This window comes from Coregonus lavaretus (assembly GCF_964263955.1).
Source record: "Coregonus lavaretus genome assembly, chromosome: 10".
Classification (NCBI taxonomy): domain Eukaryota; kingdom Metazoa; phylum Chordata; class Actinopteri; order Salmoniformes; family Salmonidae; genus Coregonus; species Coregonus lavaretus.
In genome coordinates this window covers 40,189,819-40,215,993 of record NC_139997.1, presented here as the reverse complement: position 1 = coordinate 40,215,993, position 26,175 = coordinate 40,189,819, and the positions used below count along the sequence as shown (strand labels likewise).

Genomic DNA, 26,175 nt, shown 5'->3' with positions numbered 1-26,175 from the left:
CCTCCTGAGGTTGAAGAGGCGCTGTTGTGCCTTCTTCACCACACTGTTTGTGTGAAGGGACCATTTCAGGCCGTCAGTCATATGTACACCAAGGAACTTGAAGCTTTTGACTTCTCAACTGCGGCCCGTCGATGTGGTTGGGGGCGTGCTCTCTCTGCTGTCTTCTGTAGTCTACGATCAGCTCCTTTGTTTTGTTGACGTTGAGGGAGAGGTTATTTTCCTGGCACCACTCCGCCAGGGCTCTCATCTCCTCCCTGTAGTCTGCCATACAAATACATATGATCACTGAACTAAAGGGTCATTCCATCTCCCTTGTCCCTTGCCACCAGTTAAACACTTCAGTCACCACTCATGCACTGTAAAGGCAACATCCTTATCCTTCCTGTTCTCAGTCCCCATACTCTGGACTGTCAGCCCTCCTCTGTCAATCACTCTGCCAATCACACTTAACCCTCACAAAATACTAATCACTTCCCATTCAAAAGAAGTGTTAAAAATAGCAACTTTTATTTACATGGGGCAAATAGGCAATTGCTTCTCATGGGAATGAAACTTGAAAAGTACACATATTCACCTCTTGGATCAAGTAAAAATATACTGTACTTAATTGATAACAATAACTAATTGCATTAATAATAACCCAGCGAGAACCCAGAAAAATAAACTTTCAATATTGCTATATCCCTTGTCTGTTTGTTTAGCATTCTCAGTGTTTGACACTGTATTCATCACATTGTATGTTTTTGTTTTCTTTCAAAATATCTATCAGCTGCTTCCAACAAATCTTTCTTGACGACTGTTCATGAACTATGCTTATCCAACTTCATCAACTCATGCTCATGGTTACACAATGAGGCCAGAGTTCAATGATAGTGCATAAAAATGTCTGCAATGCAATTTCTCTCAGATTTGTTCATGCTATATTGGAGGTGTTGACTGACAACGTTAAATCAATATAGACGTTGGTAACTTTTTGTGCACATTGAATTGCTACGAGCAATGAATACATGCTGGCCTAAGAGCCTTGATTTAAATTGTCAGAGCGTAAATCGCCAGTCATTGAAAGGACAGCAATAACAATTCTGGCAGGGGACTGCACTTTAGCGCAACATTACACCTAATTAGTTGTTTGAACATCCATATGTCAGTGCTAATTGTTAAATCAAATACTGTATCGCTGAGGAAAGCTTTTTACACCAGGTTTCAGTGTCTAGTCCCTTTTCACTTCATGCTGTATTGTAGAGCTATTACATAACTATGATGACATGACAGTGAAACATCATCTATCAACATAAGGGCTGGATACTGTACTGGACCCCCGTCATCCCACATCACCATCAGCCACCGCTTGGGCTGACAACAAAGATCCTAATTCTCTCCTGAGTCCCCATTTCACAGTGGAAAAGGATGATTCGCTCGTGGTTGCACTCCCGCTGCATGCCCAGGGGAAATGCATGCTTATCTTCAAAAAGGAAGCATGATCCCAGGACAAGAGCTGAAATAAGTCTGGGAATATAACATGCAGAGCGACGTCGAAGAGGGTCCCTCTCGCTGCGTGAGCTGACATGGCTGATGCTCCAGCTGAACTAATTCTGTATTTCGTGGAGTCGTGTCTGTATCTTCTTGGGCAGGACTTCCCAACCCTGTTCCTGGAGAGCTACCGTCCTGTAGGTTTTTGCTCCAAGCCTAATGTAGCACACCTGCTTATAATAATTAGCAGGTTGATAAGATGAATCAGGTTAGTAACAACTGGGGTTGGAGCGAAAACCTACAGGAGGGTAGCTCTCCAGGAACAGGGTTGGGCAACCCTGTTTTTGGGTGACGGAGATGCTTCGGTCTATTAGGCCAGTGATTCCCAACTCTGGTCCTCAAGTACCCCCAACAGTACACATTTCCGTTGTAACCCCGGACAAACATGCTTCATTCAACTCATCAAGGGCTTGGTGATTAGTTGACAAGTTGAATCAGGTGTGCTTGTCTGTGGCTACAATCAAAATGTGTACTGTTTGGGGTACTCGAGGAGTTGTGAAACACTGTAATTAGGCAAAATAGTCACATTTTACTTCATACTATTTTTCTTGTACTTTTTGTAATGGATGTGTGCTCTCTATTAGTCCGTCAACTATATGAGAAACACATCTCAAACTCCCCAATAGCAGCAGCAGCAGCAGCTCACTTCTGTGTGTCTCCTGTCTTTCCACTGAGAAGCAGTGGGACTGAAGTGACAAAGAGAGCGAGAGAGAAAGAGGAAGAAAGAGTCCTTCATGTGGAGCGGGGGCTAAGGTGCTCAGCACTCCCTTCTCAATGATGTTTTTCAGGGCATTCACTGCTGGGGCTTTGGGGATTCTTATTCATGTTCGCCACAAAAAAAAAAACTCTCAGAGGAAAGGGGTTAAGCTCTTAATGGGTCTTAAAGGTGGAGGTGTGAAATGTGTCCATTAACCATAAATACCCCTGTGTCACCCTTCATCCCAAAGCTGTCCTCCTCACAGCCCAGAGAGGTGTCCTGAGAAAGGAAGTGATTTCAACTTTTCAAAGTCTATTAATACTAGATGACCTGCTCTCCATCATTAAACAAAGTCTGAAGTGCTGAGATGTAGGCATTTCAGACACAAAGTTTTCACCAGATACCTTTTTTTTTGTAAGTATATGAGGACTTTTATGTAAAAAAATTAAATAAAATAAAACTCACAATCAGGGAACACATATTTGTGATAGAATAAACTAACACTAAACACAAAAGGCTCTCGTGCTTTGATGTTTTTCCGCTTCACAAACTATGAATAAGTCATTCTTCATGGGATCCACCGCCTTGACAATGGCCTCAATGGACTGTAAATTCCCTGGGATAATTACTGGGTAGCAGATTAAATAAACAACACATCACAGAGAATAAACATGTTAATTAAACACAGTCTCTTACGACTCAAGTCTTCTTGCTCAATGGTTTAGCCCTTTCCCAAAAGTTATCTCTTTACATGTATACCACAATTCGCTATTTTAGGTCTGAATTGTTGGATGGCTTTTGCCCATGTTGGACCATGCCCAACCTCAACACAAACGGGAAGTGTCTAATCATAGAGGAAACTTGAAAGCATTGTTACACACCGGCACACCAGTGCAGGGGTCGTGGGCTTGCAATTACACATACGGAAGGCAAACTGATGTAAGGGCCTGCAAGGTGAAGATAAATGTCAGAGGGCGTCCTCTTATTCTATATTTTTAAACCACCACTCGACAGTGAGTTATAAGCTCACACTGAATCACATGAGCCATAGTCTGAATCCCTGTTATGTTCTGCTAGTCTGTCAAAAGGTATTGAAGAGGTGCTTTAAGGATACACTGAACTCATTTGAGATACTGTACTCATCTGAGAAAAGATGCTACATCCATGTGAGATTTGGAATTGAAATAAACAAAGAGATTGAAACTCAGAATTAGTATCAATCGAGAAGTTGAAGCAACAATGCATTGAGGCTAATAGCTAGTTTAGCTTAACTAGGAGGAGATAATGTGAAAGCTACAAGCAACAGATTGAGATATTCAACTGATAGAATGACTATATATCTGAGAGATATTCATGTCAGGGCAAGTCTGCTAATAAGGGGAGTGCTTATGTAATTACAAAAAATACCTTGATGTACCTTGATTGTTTCTTAGCCCTTGGTCACATGATAATGAGGAGTGTTAGGTAAAGATTAAGCCATGTTGAGTGGATAATTCTCTAACTAGCTAATGTGCAATCTAATCCACTGTGGATTAACATTATAGTGCACATTCTGGGACATGAGGCTACGGAACCGCATTATGGGTTTGATACAAACATAACTTGATGTAACCTAGTCTTTATCGCTGTGGCTGATCAGTTTCTGTATGCATGACAGGTATGAAGGTATGGTAGTTGCTGGCACTGATTAGTTCATGTTAAGGGTGTTAAACTTTTAAATCGACTTTGGTCAGCACTATGCAATACGTGGCATTGTTTTGCTGCTTTTTTTTGCGGTAGAGAAAAGTGCTGTCCATGCTCACATGCCCTTGTCTGATCCTCCATCAGCTTTACTGCTTTCCCATAGAAATCATACTGTACTGTAACCTATGTACTGCATATGAAATTCATGAGGGTCATGCGATCCACCAGCCTGGTCTCATAGACTGGAAGTAACATGGTAAACGTAAATCCGGGACACTCAAATTAGTATGATATGTTACATTTGGTATGGTTACATAAGACAGATGGTTACTTAAGCCAGAAGCGAAAGTGGGGTGGATGGGTGGGTGTATAACGCGAACGTCTAGCAACTGCGAGTTTGAATCTAATCATGGACAACTTTAGCATTTTAGCTAATTAGCTACTTTTCAACTACTTATAACTTTTGAGTTACTTTGCAACTACTTAGCATGTTAGCCAACCCTTCCCCTAACCCTAACCTTAACCCTTTAACCTAACTCCTAAACTTAGCCCTAACCCTAACCTTAACCCCTAAACCTAATCCCTAGCCTAGCTAATGTTAGCCAGCTAGCTAACATTAGCCACCTGCAAATTCATAACATTTTGTATGTTTGGAAAATTCATAACATATTGTACGTTTTGCCAATTCGTAACATATTATACGAATTGTAATTCATAACATATCATGTGAAATGGGAGATGGACATCCACAAAGTAATACATACGATACCAAATGTAACATATCATACTAAATGGGGTATCACGGTTGTACGTACAGAATAATACGAAATGTTCTGAGACCAGGTTGCAGCAATCCACATGTCCACATCCCTCATGCAGCAACTGCACCAGGAGCAGCTGCTTTTTATTGGAGGTTTTTACAAGCTTGCTGAATCCCCCCAGAATGTGTCTGGCATATCATGAAATGATAAGTGTTAATCAGAGATCAGAGTCAGACCACGCAAAGGTAGCTGAACGCAATGACGGATAATCTCAAAGAATCATCTAAATACATTCCTAGAAGTGTGTGACCTAGATATAATCATATTATCAACTCCTGCAACTTTACTTTAGCAGGAAAATCAAACCTCTGCTGAGGCAAGTCAAAATGGCAAGGAAATTGCCTTACAAAAGGTTAGAGGAAACCTGCCCTTATGGACTAGAAAAACACTATATTTCTCATGGTGCAACAGTCTTAATTAAATTGACTTATTCTCTCCTGTGAGTCGATAGCCGTTTCCCCTGTCTCATCTAGCCATGGCTGATTTATGATATTTCAAGGCAGAGTAGTTTCTGGAGAGTAGTTTAAATGAAGCTTTCTTAAGTTATTATTGTTCCATTCTCACAGCCCTGAGAGCACTCAGGAGGGAGGGAGTCCTCTTGTCCTCCCTCCTATTGTGGGTTATGCATATTCAGCAATAAGCTCTCTCTTTGAGAGAAGTGCTCGCCTTTACTGTCATAGCAGATAAACACAAAAGCAACCATAATTGTGCCTCTAGTTCCATAGAAATCCCATTAAAACATCCCGTCATTGATTCTATAATGCCGTTGTCGTGGTATTGTTCAATCTTCCTGAAAGCCAAGCATTAGTGGGACACAATGGCTCCCTTTGAAGCAACATTTTAGATATTGGACGACAAGCAAATTGATAATTCTTACAGTTTCATAAATAATTGATGACACATTTTAGACCCTATAATTACACAGGCCCTGGGCTGGAACGACACACTGCAGTAAGCCCTTTAGTTTTACCCACTTAAACTCCTATCCAAAACAGCACCACTCTTTCCTTTGCTTAGACACACACTGAGTTATGTTCTCTTCTTGAGTAATGTGCTTTACGATTGCTCTTTGGAATCATATCTTTTCCCAGATAGAACCCCTTATTAATTTGGATGGACACAAAACCACTCAATGAATTAAAACTAAATGAAAGCTGTAGACACAAATTATATCTCTGCATTCTCTTTCAGTTATCTAAGTTGTAGATTATATCATAAATTATTCATCAGAGTTGACTGCACCAAAGGCTACATTCCAATAGGAGAGTTCTCTAATGACATCAGAGGCACATCCATGGCTTTCAGTGTCTCTAAAGAGCTGCTAACATCAGGGCCATAAGTCACCCGTGTGATGTTACTTTAGCTCTCTCTCTCTCTCTCCCTCTCTCCATCTCTCTGAGTGTTTGGCAAATGCGGTCACTGCTTATATTTGGACAGGTTTGTGTTTTGACTAAACTCACTGGCTCACATTCTGAGGGAAAACAACAACTTGTGATATCTTTCCAGTAGTCTCACCACCACATTCTAAAACCGAGTGGGAGCCATTCAGTTTCATAACTGAGTTATGAGGCCAAACATATGCAACCATTTCATAATCAATATACCATCTGCTGATATGGTGAAAGAAAATGGCTATATTTTTAATTCCTTCCCACAGCAACTTTAGATAGACAATTAACTATAGATAGAGAACCCATTTTAACGCTAATTCACACACTATCCTTTCTAACATCAACAACACTTTTTTCATAGTCTAAATTGGTACAGCGAGGCAGCATTGTAAGGGGCCTTTTAGGGGAATGTAAGAATGTGATGCCGATGTCATACTGTACCGTTGCAGAAAGGGTACAGTATAACACCAGCAGTTACAGGGTTGCCACACAAATGGTTAAAATGCTCAGAAACTATGTTTTCTATGAGACCATTTATTACAGTATTCATCTACCACCTCAGCCAGTTGTTGGGGTCATCTGGCTGTGCATCCATAACCAGCTAAAATGAAGGGGAAATCTACAGCCAAGAATAATCTAAATGAAAATATCTAGTCACAGTGGCTGCCTTTCATTGGATATGGATTTGGAACTGTCAGTCTAAACAGTCAGCTGTAAGATAGGACTGTCTAAAAATGGCTTCTTAGTAACTGAAAATAGTCCATCCTTTAGCACCAAACTAATTTACAGCCAATCCATTCCATGTTGCCAGTGCTGTCTGCTGTATCCATCTACCTTACTGGATGGCAAAAATGGCTTGAATGGTTGAGCATACAAACAATAATTTACAATATGTGTCTGGTTATGTGATGGCAATTGCAATCTAAGAGTAACTCCACATTTTCCACTTGACACAGAATTATACAGCTGATTATATTCAGTGAAACCTTGCCTTTCTCAAGGGCAAAACAGCAGTGTCCACACCTGGGAATTAAACCTGCACACCCTCTGGCCACATGCCCATCCTCCATTGCTACTCCATTTTACCACTGGATCCCCTGAGCATTTCACTATATGCCTGAATGGTATTTTCAATGAGTGTCATATTCAAATGAAGACCTTTTTGTATTTTCCTCCCTTATTCCAAATGTTGACATACATGCCTTGTTAAGGAGGTTAGAGAATATTCTACATAGTCTACTGTCACAATATGATATCAGGTTAGATCAAATAAGCAAACTGCAATGTAAAGTTGCTATTATGTGTCTTTCCTAAGTAGGTCACAAATAAATCAAACATCTAGTTTAGAGTGATGAGCTATTTTTAGAGACCTTCCTTGGATGAAGCTACAGCAATATGAAAAGGTCACATATTCCTGACTTTGCAGAGATGCATTGAATGCCAACCATGGCATAAAACACAACTATGAAAACAGCTGTGCACTAACTCACAATTGTTTGTATTAGTTTGTTTTTTGGTGTATAAGCACAATCTTACTAGGTAGCTTTGGTTAAGAGGCAAAGGGAAAAGGAAATACATTTATTTTTCAATATTATGCTTGGCTATATACAGAAATAGTTCAGCACTTTACTGTCATTCAAGCAGGGGAGGATTGGCCATCTGGCATTTCGGGCTGGTAAATTTTTTGCCCAGTGGGCCTGTCTAACTTGGGTTTTTAAGGCCTCAAGGAAAACAATGGGCTGATGTGGGGGCCTCAAGGAAAGAAATGGGCAGGTGTGGGGGCCTCAAGGAAAACAATGGGCCGGTGTGTTAGAAATGCCAGGGACAATTTCTGGTCCCAGTCCGCCCCTACATTGACATGTTCATGAAGAGATCCCAAGGGACCAAGGAAGGCCAAGGGCCAAAGGAAGAGAGTTTTATCTGTGATTTCATTTAAAGCAGGAAATGATCAATGCATTTATATTCATGTTTATCTCCATAATAGCCTACTTTTAATGCTAATGTTTTTTTGTTTTTTTAAACGTATCTCCATCATAAATGATGGTGTGCAAAAGACATCCAGTAGTATTGTTTTTTTTTATGAGTATTCAGGCTTGTGTTGAAATTAGAGATAAGAAGAAAATGTTTACATTTGAACCATATCGAGATATGAATCAATAACGAATAAATAAATAAAAGGCAACAAACTTGGAAACATCTGTTTTGTAAGAGCAAGCCTGACCAATAATGGCTTTGCAATGGGCTGCCATAACTTTGATAATATACATCATGACTTCAAATGCATCACATATATTACAAGCAGAGAAACGTTTTAGGATAGAAGATAATAGCTTAGAATATAATATAATAAAATAAGAATAGATGCAGCAAGATCCACTCGTGATAATGCTTTCTGTTTTCCCACAACGTTTCCACCCATTCCGATAGAGGGCAACATTGTCAATAGTAATACGAGCCATATTAGACCTACAAGAGTCACAGGCTACCATTTTTCATTAATGTGAGACTCATCTAAAATGTATGTTTTTGACTCTATCAAAACACCTTATAAGTAGCCCATTTAGTGAGCAACATCCGATAATAAATGTACCATGCACTGCTATGTTAAACCTTACGAATGCAAAATATATTACCTCTGTTGATTGTGGAGACATTCCCGGTGCAGGCTACCATATTAACCATGTCTAATCAACGAATATTTAAACAAAATAGTCCGCACATATGTTGAAAATGATAATTATCTCTTAATTGCCATTTATTCACTGTAAAAGGCCCAGACTGTACTATGCCGAGTCTCTTCCATCAAGGGAATGATGAACTACTGAATAATGAGAGGACCCCGCCAAGCTGCCTTGATTGGTTGGGAGGCCAGGGCTATCCAAGCATTGCATTACGTACGCAGCAGTGTGTGCGAAGAAGGAGAATCGTAGGCCAGTTTGGAGTGTGCACTGTACACTGGAACTATCACTGGAAAAACTAATTGCGAGTTCAAGTGAAATAGGCACAAGATTGAACTTTATTTACCAGCTATTTTCTTTTTTTATTGATTCTAAACTGGATTATTCACTTGTAGCCTATCAATGTCGTGATTCATGCACTTTGGATGAAGCAGTTCAGAACGGACTTCGAACATGAGTTGGTGTCTTCAATATACAGGCAGACTGTAACATCTCAAGTGGATTGGAATTTCAATGCACCGGAGATTAATTTACACCTGAAATAAGGATTTTGCGCGTTTTATCGCGAGTGTTTTGGAGTCTGCTACTACACAGATGGAGTAGGCTATTTTGGAGATAAGCAAAACGTTTTCTGTTAGAGCGTTATTATAATCGATCAAATGAAATGGACTTATCTATAGACAACGGTTTCACCATACAAAGAAGAGTATAAGAAAACAGACGTGACAACTGGGCAAAATAGATATTTCCTGAAGCAAGGACAAAGAGGTCACATTTACAGTATCGGTTTGTGAAATGTAAATCAACAACTGTAAAACGCACTCCAGCGCACGGGTTCGTGGGCGAAGACTCCACTTGTTAACCTGCTCAACATTATTTTCTGACCAGTGACATTTTGAAACTTGTTCTATCAATGAGTTTAAACAAATCTATTCGACACTGGTAAGGTGATGAGATAAAGAATCCAGAACATTGTTTTACCTGCAATATACTCTTGTTCTGCTTGCATAGCCTGCACGGAACAGAGGAAAACAGGATTCCATGATATCTATTCAGTGATGGTTATCATTTGCCATCTTAAAGGTGGTTTTACGCATGATCTACATGCGACACTAGCGAATGGGATCTAGAATCGTGCAAGATTTACACTGTATCCATCTTTTTTTTATGATTTCATCGTGCAGTTGATTAATTTGCCTCACTAAATAAGCGTGGAAATGGCAGGCTCCGGTTCCAATTGGAAGTACTACCTTTGGTTTTTGACAGTCTTGTGCAGGTCGCTGTTGCCCGTGGCCAAAACGTTGGAATCGGTGGTTTGGAACTCACAAAACCCAAAGTAAGTGTTAAATGTGCTAATCTAGAATATATTATATCTGTATTACCATGCATTGAATAAAACACAACACTCATGCTATTCTATTAGCATGCGTAAAGCTTGCTAATGTTCAATAAATATGCATAGGCACCTGGACATGTTTCCAACTACTATTTGCGCTGAATGACATTCAGGGTTCTGTGATGTGCTGGCTCTGATGCCTCACACAGTATTGAATGGAAAAGCATAGGCTTACTGTAAAACAATATGAAGGGGAGTCATGGGAAAAAGGCAGACATGGTTTGATAGCCTATACATCATAAAGGCCATATTTTAAACCATCAATAATAAGCGTAATTCAGTTCTGCCTAGTGAGTCATTAATGGATTTCTAGATATTATGGTAAATGTCTTTCATTCAAGCTATATACGTTATTTTGATAGGATTAATTAACTCGTGTCTGTCATTAATCAACTTCCAACCAACATTTTTGAGGTGCCAAATTCACCTAGAATCATCCAGGCCCCATCATTTACTGTTAGGGTAGCCTACATCTCTCCTGCAGCAGAGTGGTCTCTACAATCAAGTGAGAAGCAACTGCTCCTGGTGTGTGTGTGTGTGTGTGTGTGTGTGTGTGTGTGTGTGTGTGTGTGTGTGTGTTTTCAGGTGCTCTCCTCTGGATGGATTGACACATTTATAAATGTGTTTTCCAAGTTTAATCCATATCTTTCTGGCTTTGAGGGTAGATACATTGCCTAGTATAACATCCCCACTCAACACACTTCAGTCCTCAGAGCGTAACAGGGACTTTGCTTTTAGAATATGTAGGCCTTTAATGCTATTTTGTTTTTTGATCTAGATTTAGTTATATCAAACTTCTATATGTTTCATATGTATTTCAATCCAAGTTATCCCTGGAATTATTCATGATCCTGCAATATCAAATCTCAAATAGATTCTATGAGTAGTTTCTGGCTGTTGAGGTCTGTCTTCAATAATGCTATAGCATATAAAATAACAATACATATAACCCTTGGGCAAAATCCCTTCAATCAGTAAAAATTAAAGTAATATAATGGAACACATTTAAGTGGTACAACAAGGTAGCAGAGAGTGTTGTCTCTTGAATATAAAAAATAATAATATATTAATTATATTATCCAAGCATCCAATTAGGCTGATAAGGTGAATCACACCTTTTTATGATTAACCTAAAAATCTCTATTATTCTTGAAAGCAGTAACTGAGGGCCTCAGTATTCAGGATTTAAACACCAGCCGTGGATGGAGTCAAGTGAAGTGGCCTAGTCCTGGCCTTGTTCACTCAACACTACACAGTTTTAAAGAAGTCATGACACGGAACAACGTAAAAGTGCTGACAGAGACAAGTCTTTAATTGCCGTTGAGCAGTTGTTAAAAAAAAAGGCTGTGTTGTTTTACAACAGTTGGTGACTGTTTTCTCAAGTAAGTTAATGTTTGTTTACTTATCCACCGAGTGGTATTGCTTAGGTCGTCCAGAGTGCAGCCAGCCACTTAAAAGCTGATTACAGATCTATTGGGACATGAGGACATGAAGACTTGATGATGTTCATACAGGCATGAAAATAAGATAATTGCTATGTTATAAATTGAATTCACGCAAAAAATATACAGGATTGCACCTCCAGAGAAGCTAACTTCAAAACATAATAGATAGATTTTCTTTCCAATGTATGAACTAAAACTGTTCATTTTATTCAGAGCTGAGGCACGTTTATTTTGTTTATTTTGCTGAATTGGTGCAGACTAAGTTTGCTCCAACTGCATCTGTGGTTTTTGAATTGGAATGCAGCAGCCATTTTGTATCAAGACATTGTATGTCAAACAAAGTTGTCAGTAGTTCGGATGAGTTTCATTGTGTGTTCAGTGTGGATGTAAACTCAAACTTCAGTTCTCAAATGATCAGAGCCACCCAAAATGTAAACATAAGTAATGTATTTAGAAGAGACATTGTCTGAAGTGTTTTATATTGCCTAATAACAAAACAGGCCAAAGCAAGTATTTTCAGGGAAGCTAAATAAACATTGTTTGAGTTCTTGTTGGCTGTAATGATTTTAGGACTTGGGGTGATGGCCCAGCAAGAGGCGTAATAGATGTCTAACTCGGAAACAGACATATGGAATAACACTACCCCCATGCTAGCGCTGGTAAATCACTCTGTAAAGCAGCTTACGGGGCTTTCCACAGTAATTCCAGGCAGATTGACTCACCAATTTTTTAAAGACACATTTACGCAAAGGCCCCTGGTATACCATTTATTGGCTGTTAGTTGTGCATGTTCGACAGCACTTCTTATTACGTGTTAATTATCATTTATGATTCTATGATTTCCAAATTTTTCTCAATAGGATACTTGACGTCTCTGTCAATGTTGACTCAAATTGTCTGCATACAGTATCAAATAGGACACATAGCCAATATTGATGGATCAACACTAAACTTAGCTGAGACGTACTGTATTTTGGGACTTTTATTTTGGCACTCAGTATTTCTGTTACTTGTTCAGAGTAACAGACTCTACTCTTGTGAGGAAAGCTTTAGGGTTGCTACTATTCCCTTCTCCGCTCTTTATTATTTTCCCTTATTAAAGTTATGTAGCCGGCCTACCACATCGAGTCTTATGCATTTCAGACACACTTTCTGCTGATTCCTCCCCAGTACCAGACCACTGCCTTGGATAGCCCACACTAATTTTACAGCTATACACTTTAGGAAAGCACTCCATTTATGTAATCACATGAAGTCACACTCTAACACATAGATAGGCCTACTGTGGTACAGCATAGAAAAGCAGATCTAGTGATTGGGTACATGAGGAACAGCTTGTGGTAGACCAGGGAACTTCACAGAATGCTTAAGAGTGTAAACACTAGACACAATACAAAGATTAATGCACATAAAAGCAGTTGTTCTTTGATCATAAGCCAACATTTTAAGATATTGTTAATGTTTTGGAAAAGTTATTTCTTGCAGACTTCTTCTAATTTAAACGTTCAAATCCATAATAGATGAAGATATCACAAATTCTATTTCAGGCATATATTTACAAATACTTACTATTACAACCAGTAGATTAGTATTTTTTTCTGTGATATAGTAGTATTTTATTTATTTTTTTCTACAAGAGGGATAGATAAGCATAGATCATATTTTACAATTACTTTTTTTCTACCTAAGAGAAAGAAGGGGAAATAGTTGGTAATTGGATTTATTGATATTGAACAAACCTGTTTCTTTCTAATTTCTCAGGAGGGAATAAAATGAGGAGGTAATTGAAAATCTGTCTTTCATTAACAAAGGAGATTTCTCTAAGTTCCTCAGAGAAGTGAGCTCACTAGCAACTTAAGATAGATTTACCTGCATTTACTATACTGTAGATCTACCATGAAAAGGAGGGAGAATATTTTGTTCAAAGTACAATCAAATATATTATGACAAACCTGTATTTATTTTGTTATATGAGCATCTTGTTCTAGCCGTAGAAAAATACTTGATGTAATATTTGTCATCTTAAAATGTAGTGTGGTGTAGCAATTTCCATGTTGGGGTCACTGATATCTCACACAAACATTGAGAAAGAATATAGTAGTTTGTCACCTAGATTGACAGTGGGTATCATACGTGTTTTTCACATTTTGTTGCATTACAAAGTGGGATTGAAATAGATTTAATTGTGCTTTTTTTGTCACTGATCTACAAAAAATGTCAAAGTGAAAATAAATTCTATATATTTTTACAAATTAATGCAAATTCAATAACTAAAATGTAGTCGTTGCATAAGTATTTACCCCCTTTGTTTAGGCAAGCCTAAATTAATTTAGGAGTAAAATATGGCTTAACAAATCACGTAATAAGTTACATGGACTCACTCTGGGTGAAATTATAGGGGTTGACATGATTTTTTGAATGACTACCTCTTCTTCTGTCCCCCAAACATACAGCATCTGTAATATCCCTCAGTCAAGTACAGTGAGGGAAAAAAGTATTTGATCCCCTGCTGATTATGTACGTTTGCCCACTGGCAAAGAAATGATCAGTCTATAATTTTAATGGTAGGTTTATTTGAACAGTGAGAGACAGAATAACAACAAAAAAATTCAGAAAAACGCATTTCAGAAATATTATAAATTGATTTGCATTTTAATGAGGGAAATAAGTATTTGACCCCCTCTCAATCAGAAAGATTTCTGGCTCCCAGGTGTCTTTTATACAGGTAACGAGCTGAGATTAGGAGCACACTCTTAAAGGGAGTGCTCCTAATCTCAGTTTGTTACCTGTATAAAAGACACCTGTCCACAGAAGAAATCAATCAATCAGATTCCAAACTCTCCACCATTGCCAAGACCAAAGAGCACTCCAAGGATGTCAGGGACAAGATTGTAGACCTACACAAGGCTGGAATGGGCTACAAGACCATCGCCAAGCAGCTTGGTGAGAAGGTGACAACAGATGGTGCGATTATTCACAAATGGAAGAAACACAAAATAACTGTCAATCTCCCTCGGCCTGGGGCTCCATGCAAGATCTCACCTCGTGGAGTTGCAATGATCATGAGAACGGTGAGGTATCAGCCCAGAACTACACGGGAGGATCTTGTCAATGATCTCAAGGCAGCTGGGACCATAGTTACCAAGAAAACAATTGGTAACACATTACGCCGTGAAGGACTGAAATCCTGCAGCGCCCGCAAGGTCCCCCTGCTCAAGAAAGCACATATACAGGGCCGTCTGAAGTTTGCCAATGAACATCTGAATGATTCAGAGGAGAACTGGGTGAAGGTGTTGTGGTCAGATGAGACCAAAATGGAGCTCTTTGGCATCAACTCAACTCGCTGTGTTTGGAGGAGGAGGAATGCTGCCTATGACCTCAAGAACACCATCAAACATGGAGGTGGAAACATTATGCTTTGGGGGTGTTTTTCTGCTAAGGGGACAGGACAACTTCACCGCATCAAAGGGATGATGGACGGGGCCATGCACCGTCAAATCTTGGGTGAGAACCTCCTTCCCTCAGCCAGAGCATTGAAAATGGGTCGTGGATGGGTATTCCAGCATGACAATGATCCAAAACACACGGCCAAGGCAACAAAGGAGTGGCTCAAGAAGAAGCACATTAAGGTCCTGGAGTGGCCTAGCCAGTCTCCAGACCTTAATCCCATAGAAAATCTGTGGAGGGAGCTGAAGGTTTGAGTTGCCAAACGTCAGCCTCGAAACGTTAATGACTTGGAGAAGATCTGCAAAGAGGAGTGGAACAAAATCCCTCCTGAGATGTGTGCAAACCTGGTGGCCAACTACAAGAAACGTCTGTCCTCTGTGATTGCCAACAAGGGTTTTGCCACCAAGTACTAAGTCATGTTTTGCAGAGGGATCCAATACTTTTTTCCCTCATTAATATGCAAATCAATTTATAACATTTTTGACATGCGTTTTTCTGGATTTATTTGTTGTTATTCTGTCTCTCACTGTTCAAATAAACCTACCATTAAAATTATAGACTGATCATGTCTTTGTCAGTGGGCAAACGTACAAAATCAGCAGGGGATCAAATACTTTTGTCCCTCACTTTATTGAATTTCAAGCACAGATTCAACTACAAAGACCAAGCTTTTCGAAAGCCTCATAAAGAATGGCAGTGATTGGTAGATGGGTAACAACAACAAATCAGACATTGAATATCTCTTTAAGCATGGTCAAGTTAATAATTATGCTGTGGATTATGTATTAAACCAACCAGACACATCAAAGATACAGTCATCCTTCTGTACTGAGCTGCAGGACAGGTAGGAAACGGCTCAGGGATGTCACCATGAGGCCATTATTTTAGAACAGAGTTCATGGCTGTGATGGGAGATAACTAAGGATGGATCAATAACATTGTAGTGACTCCACAATAATGACCTAAATGACAGAGTGAAAAGAAGAATACAAATATTCTGCACTAAAGTAATACTACATTATAATTTTTTTAAACACGGCAAAGGATTACTCTTTTTGGCCTAAATGCAAAGCCTTATGTTTGGGACGAATTCAACACCACATGTCACTGAGTAACTGCCTCCTTATTTTCAAGCATGGTGGTGGCTGCATCATGGTATGGGTACGCTTGACACCGGCAATGACTGGGGAGGTTTTCAGGATAAAAAGAAACGGGATGGAGCTAAGCACAGGCAAAATCCTAGAGGAAAACCTGGTTCAGTCTGCTTTACACCAGACACTGGGAGAGGAATTCACTTTTCAGCAGGACAATAATCTACAACACAAGGTCAAATCTACACTGGAGTTGCTTACCTGGAAGACATTGAATGTTCCTGAGTGGCCGAGTTACAGTTATGACTTAAATCTGCTTGAAAATGGCTGTCTAGCCATGATCCCTAACACCTTGACCGAAAAAATAATGGGCAAATATTGCACAATCCAGGTGTGCAATGTTTTTAGAGACTTACCTAATAAGACTAACAGGGGTGAATACTTACTGTATCTAATCAATGTGTTTTATTTTTCATTAATATTTAAAAAATCTATAATTTTTCTTCCCCTGACAATACATAGTATTTTGTGTAGATCTTCTTTTGTTGTTGTTGATTGAGTGATTGATATGATTTATTTAAGTGTCATACACCTACCGGTGCCCAGCCCACATGGGCTGAAAAGACACTACTAAACACAGTACCATTTTCCTTGTACTCAAAACAAAATAACATTTTACAAATTATATGCATACAATTATCATGGCCAGTACAGCTACCATCTAGCCACACTACACAAACAGTACATTTCTCCTTCTCCTCCAGGCATTGTGAACAAACTGAGAAATCTCAAACACGCCCTGTCTGAAACAAAATTCAAGCCTCTGCTCGTCACGTAACCAGAATACTTCAGGGTTATCACCACATTTTTTTTAAAGCAAAAAAGAAAGTCTCAGATCGTCATAAAACACTAAATGGATTTTTGTTTTTGATTTCCCCAAGATCACACAGTAGGCAAATTCTCTCCTCTTCAGGCACTCTGTTAAATCTACACGTCTCTATAGCCAGAGGGGGAGGGTGCCGGATCTGAGTTGTGCACAAACTGACCTTTGGCTTTTTGTTAGGTTCAGGTGGACATATGGTTCAGTGGTGTAGTTCTCTTTGATGAGAGTGTACATTCAAAGTTTAGGCTTAAACCAAATATCAGCTGCCCAATTTTCCTTTAGGATCAGAAAAGGCTTGTTCTTGATTTGGTTAACACCACCGGGTAATTTGTTCCTGAAATTACAATATTTTTGGTGAAACTGCTTTTCAGTTTCACAAAACATGGATAATTGTCTAGCCCACGGATAGTTATGAGTAAGGTCACAGTCAATTTTTTTGTTGTGTTGTGATTCTGTGTTCTGGCATATTTATCAGTCTATTCCATAGACGTACCATGTCAGTTTGTCTATATACTGTAGATGTGGTCAGTATAGATGTGATCATTGACAATTTTGTAAAAATTAAATCCAATTTAATCCAACTTTGTAACACAATAAAATGGGAAGAAATCCAAGGGGGGTGAATACTATTATTATTAATACATATGATATGCACTGTACTACGTGTAGGATGCTGTATCTGCTGTTGACACCCATCACTGCTAAACCTCATAAATTCACCCTGCCATCTCTCTCCCTTGTGAGAACAATAGCAACGTAATCCTGTCCTGTATTTCCCAAGATTATGGGTTATGTGTCAGACAGACCCAAGCAGGTGGTGGCCAGTTAGACCAACTGTATGTCTTCAAGAGACTAGATTTGCTGTTTTTAACCATTGGCGCATGTGAAGTACAGGCAATGGCAAGCTTTTAGACAACTTGCATTTACACACTAACAATAATAGTTTCATAATATGTTTAAGGTCTCCTCACAGAGGTTATGATAGGACAACAGGAGACTGGCTGTTAAATTGAACGCAGTATCATTCCGTTTGATGGTACACTTCATACCATAATTATACTGTAGTCAATGATTCAGAAATGATCTTTGCCTGTTAAAGCCAGCGAGTATTATTTTCGTCTGTGTTCAGTGCGCTGTCTTGAAATCAGACCCTTTAACTAGGTAATTTAACAAATCCCTTATTAAATCCTCAATGAAAAACAAGTCAAAAAGAGAAAGGAGACACCAAAGGTTAATGTTTTAACTATCCAGTTAATGTATTGAAGTTATCAATTAGGGACTGAAACCTCTGAAATCTCACTCTGTGAAGACCAATATGAGAGACTAGCTGTCTTCAGTGACTGGTCTATGGTTATGTCAACAGTTCGACATGATGTTGTAAAACAGGAGAAAACATTGCTTTTGATTTGTGTTTTAATTATTCTCACAAAGTCACATATAGACATTTACGGATATAGCTTGGTCGGGAGATTCAGCAGCGTATGATAAATGGAGAAAATATCGAGTGGCCTGTGTGTTTAATATATTAGAGCCAAGTGGAGTAGCTCAAGCTTTGTCTGACTGTGCCATCATGATCAATGCTCCTGTGATTAAAAGTGACAGTCTAGAGATTAACTTTGTCACTCTTTAAATAGGCTGTGCCAACCCTCCAGCCTTTAATAAACCCACCCATGCCCCAGCTCCCTAGGTTTCAGCCGTAGTTTACACAAGAAAGAGATTCCTTTGAGAAGTGTCACAGGAGTGGTTTTGTTCTCTTCCTGCCCTCATCCCTTCATGCTGGTTCTGATAACGTTTCACAGAAACCCAGACCCCATCACAAAGAGGAGAGACTTAGAGCCACCTCAGGACGGCTTAGTACAAAAATGAAAGGAAAGTAAAAGCAGTCATTGTGTCATTAGGCACTCTAATATTCCACTTTTAGAAAGCAGTGGAGCTACTAGTCCAGACAGTTGTCTGAGTCCAACTTTTGCAGCCATTAATGGCTTTGATTCGGATCAACTGAGCACCTGAGGAAAGCCATTGTACGTACATACCATTGTTAGATATAGAAGGCATGGTTTTAGACATTTTGTAATCTCGGTTAACCCAGAACTAATGTCTTGCGGAATTGGTTAGATACTCGATTAAGTTCTCGGTAGATAGGAGTTAAGAGAAGATAGAATGAAGATCGGAACTGGAATAAAGAGCGCCACTCTCTCTCTTTGCAAGTTACGGGCAAGTCTATGGGCCAAAAGTCCCCTCCCCTTCCGAAATTCGAAAGATGCTAACACCTGTGAAATTGTGATTTGTCCTAATAACTAGTGACGGTAAACACAACCCGGAACTAATGCTGCTCATCTCACACATCCCGTTGTATCATGACAGATCTACGGTCATAGTGATCCTATTAAATTACTAGAAGGCCTATGTCATAAACCTTCAAACTTCCAGAATAGGCTGAAAATGACAGCCACTATATGCTGAGTCAATATTCACGTCATAAGAAGGAATTCCCCTCAACGACGCCCACAAATTGGGGAAAACAAACATTATTTCCCAGAATATCCATTGTAAAAGAGCCAACTTCATCATAGAGTTTCAGTTATACAGAAATAACTAAACATGCTGAAAAGCTGCTGTGTTGTTCAATGTACATGTAACCAGGTCAAAAATCCTGACCTACGGATCGCAATGCTCCCATGTAGGAAAAAATTTAGCCTGCGAGAAGAGCCCTGTGGTTTCAGGTTATTTGCCGTGGGAGAGTGGGATATGTGGGGCTCGGTGTCCAAGTAGGCTACACGTTACTCTGTGTGTGGAAAACATTTCATCACAGGTAAGACATTTAACTTGTTTAGTATAGTCAATTTGTAACGCCACTCACTACTTGTAGCTGTATAGTCCATTTGTTTGTGTTGTTGGTCTTGGCTAGCTTAATGTTCCGGTCGGTCGGTAGTTAGCTAACATTCACTCACGTGGCTCCTAGCACCGTCATGAAAAGGGGCATGAGGGAAGCCCTACAATATTACGTTTTTGTATGTAGTGAGAACTCTCTGGATAGGCAATGTTGAAAAATAATCTTTAGACATGCTGTACTTTTGTTAAATGTAGTTTTGTAATTGACTAAAACAAGCAGACAACAAGAAAATTGTGTTTGAAAAGGGTCAAGTATTTGCTGTGAGCCAATGGGGTAACCTAGGTAACCACAGGTTGTTTTCCCCACAGGCGGGTATTCTATTTAATACCGATTGGGACTATTGTCTGAATGTAATGTTGGCATATTGGCAGTTAAAGGTGCACTATGCAGAAATCGCTCCGCCATTTCCTGGTTGCAAAAATTATAATAGTTCACTAGTTTCAGTTTATGTGACAAAACAAGCAAGTACAGTGTAGAGAATCATTGTGCCATCTAAACCGCTGTGAAATAGCTGTATTGTATTTTCAGCTGGTGTACAAAACCGAAAGTAAAAGAAGCAAAAACGAAACATAAAGCTGCAAAATGTAACTTTTTGGGAGAGCCGACAAAATTCACATAGAAATGTGAGGTCTGTCATTCTCATTGAAAGCAAGTCTAAGAATGTTAGATATGTTCAATGTGCGCTATTTCTATGCTTCCCGTTTTCAATTATAGTTTTTGCATCTTTTACTTTCGGTTTTGTACACCAGCTTCATATTTTGGGTTATAGAAAATATATTTTTACAGCGGTTTAGATAATACAACAATTCTCTACACTATATTTGCTTGTTTTGTCACATAAACTGAAATTAGGCGAACTATAAGAATTTTAGCAAACAGGAAATGGAGGAGCTATATCTACATAGTGCATCTTCAAGAACGGGAAGCATAGAAATAGCACACATAAAACAGATCTACCGCTTCTTAGACTTGCTTTCAATAAGAATGACAGATCTATAACTCACATTTCTATATGAATTTGGTCAGGTCGCCCAAAAAGTTACATATTGCAGCTTTAATTGAAATAATGAATGGAATCATTCCTCTAAAACTGTCTGGCTAGCTAACTAACAAACATACAGTGCAGATAAAGTCTTCAAATTCATTATTTTACCTAATATCTTATCACATAACTGGAAAAACATGATTGACCAACTCCCTGACCAAAGTGGCTGACCTTTATCCCATCATAAGAAGGCTCATGTCCATTCTAGTTTTCTATTTCCTAATTCTATGTCTACAGTGCCATTTATGTGTACGTCGTCTGTCCACGAGAGATTAGACATTTTGAGATGAAGACATGTGTCACGCCCTGGCTCTGGGGACTCTTGTATGTTGAGCCAGGGTGTTAGTTTCTTTGTGTAGTGTCTATGTTTCGTTTTCTGCGTTCTGTTCTAGGTTATGGGGTTCTATGTTGGCCGGGGTGGTTCTCAATCAGAGGCAACGAGAATCAGCTGTTGCTTGTTGTCTCTGATTGGGAACCATACTTAGGCAGCCTGTTGTGCACTTGTGTTTTGTGGGATCTTGTTCCGTGTTGGTTTGTGTTGTTAACCGAGGACTTCACGTTTTGTTTGGTTGTTTTGTATTTTGTATCGTGTTGCCAGTACACTATTAAAAAGATGTACGCATATCACGCTGCGCCTTGGTCCAATCTTTATGACGATCGTGACAACATGAGAACTGTTACCTCATCTTATGTCTATGAGAACATTAACGTTTCTCCATTCTCATGTGGGCCACATTCTCCTATCTGAGTCCTCTATAGCTGACTGATCAGGTCGCTCTAAGTGGCCTTTTCCCTTCTCGTTACTTATTTAAATCAATACATAAAAAGGGAATATTCAGGGGAATGTTTTACAGCATGTTTTCTCAGGGCTACTCTGGGGAGTGAACTTTCCACCCAAATGCACTGTTAATGGACGACCCAAATCTCTTGCAGTAAAATATGTATTTTCTAGCTGTTAGAATTTTTTTCATGTGACGACTAGTATGTGCAGAACCTTTTATGAATCTGTCGACAGTCTGGCTGTAAAGTTCCTTAGCACTGACTCATGCATTCACAGCCCTCTAAATGAAATACTGAGCTCTCTAATGCAATGAAAGATACCCAAATGCTTAAGGGACAACTAATAATTAATGTTGTCTGTTAATGTCTGATTGTTGAACATGCATCATTATATTGGACCCCAAAGCAGTTACCATTACAAAGGCTCTCATATGTAGACAAAGGAAGCTGAGAAGCAGAAATCAGTTATTTCAAGTTTCTGGACATATTTGAAAGGCACATTCAGAAGCATAGTACATTAGTGATAGTCCTATTGAAAATTAAAATAAAATAGCCAGTGGTGTGTGGTTCGGAAAGGTTATATTTTCATTACCGACATTTTGTATAAAGTTGCATGAGAAAATGGATGCATGTGTTTTTCCATCTCTCGACACAGCAGTTACATACAGTTGACTGAAAGCCATTGAGTTCATATTTATTGGCAGAGTAGGCTGAGTCATTGTTGAGCGCCACAAGAACGGCATTGTTTGGCACACTCGATCCATGACCATTCCTAAGTCAACTACAACATTCATTGAACTCTACTAAACAATCAAGGGCTTGGGATAATGCTGTTGGGGGTATCAGTTCTACATGCCTAGCTCATGCTTGCACCAGCATGGAGGAGAGGTTACTGTACAGAATGGGGATTGTGTAGCACAAGGAGTGAGGAACAGATGTTAGATATCAGAGGCACAGATCACACAAAGGGGTATTCCACCAAACACTCTCACCTTGAAATTCAGCACACACATCGCCCCAACCAACTGTGAGATTTGGATACAGATATTGCTTTCCACAAATGCATATGGCTCCCCTAACAATGTGCTCTCTGTTTCTGAGTGCTTCAACAATATACTAGTTTTTGCATTCACAGTTTGTAGCAGAACTTATTTTACTTACGGTGGTCTGTGTTAATAGTATGCACAGGTTTTCTTAAAACTTGTTTTGAATCGTTTTGTTTTAATGGTAAGGACGGCTAAAGGTATGGTCATGTATAGACATGCTATGTCTCTTCTTGTGTTATCTTGTATCGTAGAATCAATGTTGTTATATCCTATCTCTCTCTCTCTCTCTCTCTCACACACACACACACACACACACACACACACACACACACACACACACACACACACACACACACACACACTGAGACTGATCGGATCTGACTCCATTAGTTACACCTATGTATTGAGCAGGATCCCAAACAGGGAAGCAAGTGGTTTGATCTTCTTCATGGAGAGGACAACAGTAGGGAAACCCTTGTGTCTCTCTGCATTCCAAGTCAAGTCCCTGGCTCTGGAACGGATGGATGTGACAGCCATTCCAAAGCCCATTAGAACTGGCGTTTCAGAATAGATTTAACTAAATGGCGGATGCCGTGAGCCTGATAGGCCTAGTCTTCCGTAAGTGTGTTACTGCGCCAGACTCTTTGCTAGAATACATTTTATTATTAATGATGAAAACGACCCTTTAATTTGCACTGTGCGTCATGAAAGAAATCACACAGCAGAAATGGCATAACAGAGACATAGTGATTATAACTATAGACCCTGACAGTGACAAATAGATAACAGCCACCTTTCAAATTTCATAAACATGATTTTTCTCCCTCTCTGAGGGTGCACGTCAGATGGGAGCCACCTTGAGGTTTGCTGAGGTTTTCCTCTCTCCTTTGTCTGGCCGTGCAGCTCTATGAAGGCTAGTGATCCAATGTGTCTGTAAGCCCGGGTTTTCTCCATGCCACCTTTAACCCATTCTACTGGGGCTCCTTGAAGGCCCTCTCGAGGCGTTGCTATGTGAATGACCAGCATGAAAGGATTCCCTAGTCCACGGCACAGAGTTTGGGATGGGGGGGGGGGGGGGGGGGGGTTGGATTAAAAGTCACGCTGTTAACGGCACAGCTCCCAAGGATTGGCGGACCCTCAAACCGCCGAGTGCCCTGGCAGCTGGAGAGGCCAGCTCAAAAGCCCCACGCCGGGAAGCATTCTCTCCCGCTCTTTACAGGAGGCTGCTAAGGAATCTGCGCATACACAGACAGGAAAAAACAACCCCCTTTTCTCCCGTTTCTGACCGAGTTTAGGCAAACGATAGACAGCCCATAGTAGATGATTTGTAGTGCATATAACTTTTGACCATGTGGATTTATATCTAAATATAAAAATACATCGTTCTTCTTGATTTTCTTTTTAGAGGTTCTGAGAATAGTGGTTTTGAGCTTTATACACCTTCTGTTAGGCTGCAGTTAAATCCTTAGTGGCTTAAAGCAAGTGGGATTTTAGGTCTATTAATGCATTGTTTTGATTGCTGGTTTGACGGATTAAGTCAGATAGTCACGGATTTCGTGCAAATTTTCTCTTTTTATGACCCTTATGTAATTATTTTACCTGACAGTCAGGGATATGGAGAATATTGAAGACAATGCAGGCATACCAATAGAGTATTAATCCTGCAAACAAAAGCATTTGTTTTGAGAAGAGGCGGTGAGCTGTCAGGTTAAAGTTTCAGAGAGAAAAGAGGACAATGAAGTCCACACAAAGCCAAATTGAAATTCCTCCCAGTGTGGCCTTTCACATTAAAATAAATGACATTGTCTGGAGACCAGGTACTCCTCCGGGGGACTGGGCTATTGTCTGCCTGCAGTGAGGTTACAGTTTGGCCACAGGTCACCGCGCTGAGGCTCTGACTGATGATCAGGTTGTGACACAAGCCACCGCTTCTTCCCAATGGAATGGCCTTCATGGATCTGGCAGCTTAAAACCTTTAAAGGCACTCTGAAGTAAAATAGGACTGAGAAACCCCAGGCTATGCATCTCTGAAGCTTGTTTTCCATAATAGCAGCAAAATATATGCACCTGTTATCATCTTGCCTCAGTAATGCTTCTTACTAAAAGAGTAATAAGAGACAAATGCATTGATTCAGAGTTTTCAAGCAATTCTTTAAATACGGTGGTCGTTGTTATCGTGTGACTGTATTGGCTGGAACTTGATCGTTTGACAACCATTGTTAAGAGGGCCATAAAATATTATAGGAATAGTGGGACACTGATTTACTGAGTTTAGATTTTGTGTAATGAAATGTATACTCCAGTGACTGATTAAACTAATATTTGAGTTTGAATTTTCTCCACACTAAAACTGTCTTAAAGCAATTAGTCTTGGAGCATTTGTCATGAGTGCAGGCTGGTGCACATACATTTTACATTTTAGTCATTTAGCAGATGCTCTTATACAGAGCGACTTACAGTTAGTGAGTGCATACATTTTTCATACATACGTAGCTGTAGGGGAAATTAAACGTGATTATGTAAACTAACAGATGTATTGTAAAGCTAAGGCAAAGGCAAGGAGCTCGATGGACTCCTTACACAAAGGAACAATATTTTCATGGTTGACTACTGTGTTTTTGAAGAGAGGGGGGAGTTGGAGTAGTTGACACTTCAAACAGCTCCGTCAGCTCAACATCTGCCAAACTAAAGCACCCAACACGCAATGCCCAAATCCTAATAGTTATTTAATACATGCAACAATATCCAAGCATTAGACTTCTCTCTGACATATTAGGGGAGCTGCTGTGCTCGATTCAGATGATTCCAGTGTTCCCAAATTTAGTCAGACTGAATAATCTGCTGAAAGAAGAGGTAGGAGGAAGCTCTGAAAACAGCAGTCCTCTGATGCATTGTGTTGGCATTAAGGTTGCTAGCTGCGTGACAAGTGCTATTATAGTGTGTCAGCATTTATCCCCTCAGAGCGAGGTTTGAAAAATAGCCTGGCTTAGCACCCAGAAAGTCTATTCAGGATTTTTAATGTATTTCTTATTCTCTGTGGGAAGGAAGCAGAACCAGGGAAGAATCAAATCATCAAGAATCAAATGTAGAAAATATCACATATGGTTAGAATAGTTTAATTTCTAAATCCCAATAAAAAGAATGAACTAGTCTTATGCAATATTCCATTAAGACTTTTCGTGGGAAGAAAAAGTTGCCAAAGAGGAAACTTGCTGTGATCGGACAATATGTCTGTGGTGGTCTTCTGCATTTAGCATTGTGTCTGCTCAAGCACAGTAACCACTTTGTATCTGTGTTCTGGTCAAGTGCTAGATGAACAGTGTGTGTCCACAGTCACATTGCAAGGCAA

General features: G+C 39.6%; 1 protein-coding gene across 1 annotated transcript in view; it reads left to right on the top strand.

Moving 5' to 3' along the window:
• The first annotated feature begins 9,023 nt into the window (after positions 1–9,023).
• LOC311136006 (ephrin-B1-like) overlaps positions 9,024–26,175 on the top strand; it is a 73,632-nt gene continuing 56,480 nt past the window's right edge. The window contains exon 1 of the mRNA XM_084170065.1: positions 9,024–10,136. Coding sequence (XP_084026191.1) covers positions 10,018–10,136 — 119 coding nt within the window. The 5' untranslated portion in view covers positions 9,024–10,017. The remainder of the gene's footprint in view (positions 10,137–26,175) is intronic.